This window comes from Triticum aestivum, chromosome 2D (assembly GCF_018294505.1).
Source record: "Triticum aestivum cultivar Chinese Spring chromosome 2D, IWGSC CS RefSeq v2.1, whole genome shotgun sequence".
Lineage (NCBI taxonomy): Eukaryota > Viridiplantae > Streptophyta > Magnoliopsida > Poales > Poaceae > Triticum > Triticum aestivum.
The window spans coordinates 490,552,374-490,558,179 of NC_057799.1; the positions used below are offsets into that span (position 1 = coordinate 490,552,374).

Consider the following 5,806-nt stretch of genomic DNA (forward strand, 5'->3'; position numbering starts at 1 on the left):
TCTTTTTTTAGGGGTTCTTGTTCAGTTATCCTTGCTCATGAATGCCGGTTTTAGAACTAGACGTACTAATTGGGCTTAAAGCAGCCCAAGATGAAAGAGACCGAAGATGTCGTGGGACTTGAAAATCAGGGCGGCTAGCGTCCCTAAAAAAAAAACAAAATATCAGGGCGGCTAGCGTGTGGTCGTCACATGAATAGGCAGTTACAGAAAACGACGAGGGATCTACGGAAAGTTTTTTTTAGACGCTTCTACGGAAAGGTAGAACCACCATGGTCGCGGATACGTTTTTCTTCTATTCTTTCTTCTGCTGAAACGCAATCGTCGTTTCACTTTTCGCGTTTCGTTGCAATCGATCCCATTTTACGGGCTGAAACGTTTCAGAGGTGGAACCCCACAAAAAAAATAACCTTTCAGAGGTAGAACACTATAGGCATGCAGCAGATGGTAAAAAGCATGTATAGTATTTTCATTAGCCTTGCCTTACATTGCCACCAACCAGAGCCATTACACAACGATTGATCCGGGAGATCTCTACTAGGATATGGGTAGCCATTAACCAAATGTAGACGACTAAGTATCAATTGACACAGCTAGCTCTAGCCCTTGTATTAATTCTGCAAATCACTCCACCCACCACCTGCCAACCCAGCACGGCCACTTCACCTCAACGACGAGACGTGAATGTGGGACACCTTGGCAAACAGCCAGAGCACGCCGTAAGTGACAGCCATGGCGACCCACCCGCCCAGGAGGACCCTGGACCCCGACCGTAACATGCTCGCGCCGCCCAGGTAACCGCCCGCCGCGCCGAAGCCGGCCAGGCCCACGGTGGTCGCCGCGCACACCGCCCCGACCCTAGCGCCATACGGCCTCACGAACCCGCCGGCCAGCAGCGGCAGGAGCGCGCCCACCGCGAACGCCAGCGCGGACGCGAGCGCGGCCAGCGTCGGGCTCGCCAGGCTCTCCTTCTTGCCCTTGGCGCCGTCGCGCTTGATCTGGGCCACCTCGATGTCGTACTGCGCGTACACGGACACGAACTCGCCGATGGCCATGCTGCAGGCGCCGGCCACCAGCCCGGCGAGGCCCGACACGAGCATCGTCTTGCCGGCGTCGTTCACGGCGCTGACGCCGATCATGAGGGACGCCACGGAGACGAGGCCGTCGTTGGCGCCGAGGACCGCCGCGCGGAGCCACTGCGCGCGGGCCATGTAGTTGACGCCGCCGTCGTCGTCGCCCGGGTGGTCGTCGGCCTCGGCCGCCTCGGCGTCGACGGCGAGCACGACGACGACGTCCTCCTCCTTGGCCCTGCGCTCGCCGTCAGCGTGCACGTGGGAGGAGCCGACGTGATGGTCCATGGATCCAAGGCGATCGAGCTACTCAAGAAGGAGAAGCAATGTGGCTGGCTGCTGTACCTGAGTAGTGTGCCGGCCACACGCCTCGGCGGGGGTATTTATACTGGAAACCGCTAGGGTTTGACGAATGGAGGGCTCCGATTGCACTTGCGTGTGGCAGCCACACGCCCCCCGCTGACGTGTACCTCACACGGGATTTTCTGCAGATGTTGACGCGCGTATCTCGCTCGCTGATTGTCTGGTTCAGTGCATGCCTTCATTTTTAGCAACAAGTAAATGCGCCATCAATACACGGGTCCAAATGTACTAGCCCACCGCCAAATTTTGCGAATCTATACTAATGGGAGTTGGTAGTCTCATCGTTTCACATGCAGTCTGAAAATAATTTGAAAACCGAGCAATCAATTTGAAAATCAAGGAATCAATTCGGTTTAGATTACTAGATACTGATCTAAACGCTCTTATATTTCTTTACTGTGGGAGTACTACTAAACGGGAGTTGGCATGTCGTCGTTTCGTACACATTCATTAATATAAAAATAACCTGAAAACCAATCGTCAAATCAATTTGAAAATCAATCCATTAATCTATACTATTAAACGGCGGTTGGTACATCATCCTTTGGCACACATCCATTAATATGAAAATAATTTGAAAATCAAGCACCGAATCAATTTAAAAATCAAGCCACTAATCTATATTATGAAACGGCAGCGGGCACGTCATTCTTTCGCACGCGGTCATTAATGTGAAAATAATTTGGAAACTGAGCGCCGAATCAGTTTGAAAATCAATCCATTAATCTACTCTATTAAACAGGAGTTGATATGTCGTGGTTTCACATGCAGATATAATGCGGAAATAAATTTGAAACCAAGCACCGAATCAATTTGAAAATCAAGTCATTAATGCAATTAATTTGCCAGAGATTTAATTACATGTGCATTAATTAGCTCCATTTAGATTAAGATTTTTTTCGCGCCGAATCAATTTGGAACCCAGTCAGTGAGGGCATCTCCAAGTTGACCCTCAAACCGCCTGCACCCGTCTGGACCACGTGGTCCGGACGCGTTTCGCCATCCATTGTAGGCCACGTGGTTCGGAACTCTGGACCGCTACCACGGCTGCTTCCGACAAACCTGGCCCACACAAAATTCTCTCCCTCGCCCACGCTCTTTCCTGCCAGAGCCTCCGCCGCGCATTGACGCCGACCCAGAGTGGACATGACCTCTCACTCGCACCGGCATTCAAGCGGCTCACCGGCGAAGAGCGCCACCCGCTGCACGCCCGTTGCGCACACCTTCTCTCCGCATTGAAAGGGCATCTGTCGAATGTCTACCCCATTAAACCGGCGCTTGTGTCGAGGAACCTACTTCGGTGCTCTGAGCACTATACGCCCGTCCCTCTGCCGGCCGACATAAAACACCTCTTTGATTGACACCTTGCATCCGCCCGCTATTTAAGCATAGCCAGGCGTCGTGCAAGAACCCCACCACACCTTCGCCCTCCATCTCCTCCTTGCACCACACCTGCCATGGCCTCCTCGAGCTCAACAACCCTCTGGGACAACCTCTCGTCTGAGCAAAAGGAGGAGATCATTGGCACTGCAGCCGACTGGGTTGCTCGGTGAGCCAGCCGGATATAGGCTGGCTTACCGGCAAGCCCTCCGGAGTAGGCTCCACCATCGTCGCTAGGCCGTCCTCACCCGTCCAGACTGGCCAACATCATCTCTCGGCAAATCCGTCACAAGTGATGGCGGCAACGCATCCGAAGGGCGGAGAAAGAAGCCATGTTCATGGACGTTGACGCGGTGGTGGAGGGGTTTGATTGGGGCACCAACGACAACGTCGCCAACAACACGCCGGGCGCGCCCCGACGCCCTGACAACGAAGGCGGCACATTCACGACCGCCGCCTACAATAAGGAAAAGTAGAACATGGGAGGCTGCCGCCGCTTGGGTCCCACGAAGGGCACCGCCACCGCCTCACCGGGTTGCACACCCGATGACTTGCTCGGTGAGCGGGGGCATAGGCCACAACGACTGTCTTCTTCCACCCAAAAACCACCCCTGGTCTGTGCTTCGCAGCGGCGGAGGAAAGCTACTCTTCCCTTCCCACTGAAGCATATCCCTCCGGAGCTCACGATAGTCCGATGAACGGGCTGCCGGACATAGGGAAGGCATGTCGTGGGAATGGAGACCCACCGCGACCGGCGTTATACTAGTTTTAGCCTAGTCCGATAGTTTAGTTAAAATATGTTCGAGATGTAAATGTTTTTGTCCGATTTGTGTGAAAATCATTCGGTTTGCATGTAATTCATCCGGTTAGTAGAGATTTGGCTTGAAATATATGCGCCTAGCTTTGGATGGCCGACTCCCCCATCCGTGTCAGTGGATTGCCCCCACCCCCACCCAGTCCATGGACGAATGCGGTGTCCGGTCTGCGGCAACATTGGAGATACCCTAATACAATTAATTAATTAGGCAAACAGTTAATGGACTGTAGATAATTAGAAGTACTGATTTTCCCAATTAGACAGACAGTACTCTCTCTGTTTCTAAATATAAGTCCTTTTAGAGATTTCTATATGAACTACATACATATGTATATAAACGCATTTTAGAGTGCGCATTCACTCATTTTGCTCCATATGTGCTCCATATTGAAATTTCTAAAAATACTTATATTTACAAACAGAGGGATTAATTGAATAGGCAGACAGTTAATTAGGCAGACAGTTAACTATGTCTATAATTAATTAATTGATTAGGCATGCTCTTAATCACGTCGAATCAATTTAAAAGTGCTCGCGGGCAAGGATGGCTAGCAGGCTCTCGCCGACATTGGCGACTGCCAGCAGCGACATGGCCGACCAATGCTTGTCAACATGGACAACAACCATCGCGTGCTCGCGACATGGGCAAGCAAGGGTTCGCCAAAATGAATGATGACCATGATTTGCAAGACATCCACACACTGACGGTTATCGAAACTTTTATGGGTGATGACAATAGATGCCATAGGATGAGGTCGACGATTGCACGCTTGAGGACGACCAAGCGCTAACGGTCGAGGGATTCGATTGCGCCTTCAAGGACAACAGTGACAACACACCACCCCTCTTCAATATTGTTTCATCCCGTAGCAACACAGATAGTATTTAGCTAGTAATTAGTAACATGAAAGAAAGTTTAAATCGCCAGCCGGAGAGATGGGAAAGGCATGATGAATGAAGCCATTTTGGTGGGAGTGGGGGACAAAAAGGAAGTTCGATAGAGACCCTAAACCGAGGAATATTACGTCGTGCGGCCACTCGCATCATACTCATTAGATGGGCGCGTGGTTACCACGGGTAGTGCGTGTTCTTTAGCGGAGTAAACCACGGGAAAAGGTGGTCCATCCTCATCCAAGTGCGCGGCGAATTAAAGCGCACTAGAAATGGTGAAAGTGTTTGTCCACATGCATGGATATGAACATACGTGACGGACTCAACCTGCTCCAGATAAATGGCTGCTTAATTTGGCGCCCTTATTTTGTGGTGTGATTGATCGGCACACTCAAGCTGCTGCTAATAGTACCGTAAGGTCGACCGTGGAACCCGTAAGCTTGTGTGAGTCTGTGACTCGATTGAACAAGACGGACGTCACTGCAACAGTTCTGGTTAAAGGCGAATTCAGTTGAGCATGGAGCGTACACCACCATACCAAGTCTGGAGACGTCACCACGATAAGATCGATCGACTCGGCCGGCAAGTTCCAGGGAAATTTGTCGCGTGGTCGATCCTCCGATTACTGCTGCTTATACGTAAGACGCATACAATGGTGCGACGACGGTGCCGGTCCACGTACGACAAGGGCTTTCTCGTTTTGGCTTTGATGAGTCGTCTCCCACTAATGAGATCGTGAGTGAACGCTCAAGAGAAAATGCTCATTGCTAATCAGAGCAAGCGCCAGCTCAAAAGAGAATGGGAATGCCTCATTGACGATCTCGCAGGTGCGGTGGGAGGAGACGCCGCGAGAGCGCTGATACGTAGTGCATACTCGAATGGTCTAACAGATTGGGAGGCACGTCAGCGGACGGTGCGGTGACACTGACACTATGATTGATAGTAGGTGCATAGGAGCATATCAAAGGATCAGCTCATGTATACTGAGCGGTGAGCACGATGGTGGCGCGCGGCAGCTTTCAGTCAGGGAGAAGTTGGCATGTGATCGCACTTGGAAGGAAAATGGAACGTATGAACGTTTTTTTTTCAATAAAGGGCGCTTTATTATTTAAAAAGTTTAAGCAGGACGTATGAGAGTTGACGATGAAAGCCGGTGGAGAAGGTATTTGACAAATCATCGTGAGAGTAGTCTATGCACAACGGAAGAATTTCGCGAGCCTTTGATTCACTGAATTGTAAACGCACGAAGAAGAAAAAATAGAATATCACGCCCTCTTGGGTCATAAGA

The 5,806-nt window shown here is 50.9% G+C and overlaps 1 protein-coding gene across 1 annotated transcript; it reads right to left on the reverse strand.

Moving 5' to 3' along the window:
* Positions 1-450: 450 nt before the first annotated feature.
* On the reverse strand, positions 451-1,403 carry LOC123049681 (vacuolar iron transporter homolog 2-like). Its single transcript, XM_044472573.1, has one exon. It carries the CDS (start codon positions 1,353-1,355, stop codon positions 660-662), a length of 696 nt encoding a protein of 231 aa, XP_044328508.1. The 5' UTR covers positions 1,356-1,403; the 3' UTR covers positions 451-659.
* Positions 1,404-5,806: the final 4,403 nt, after the last annotated feature.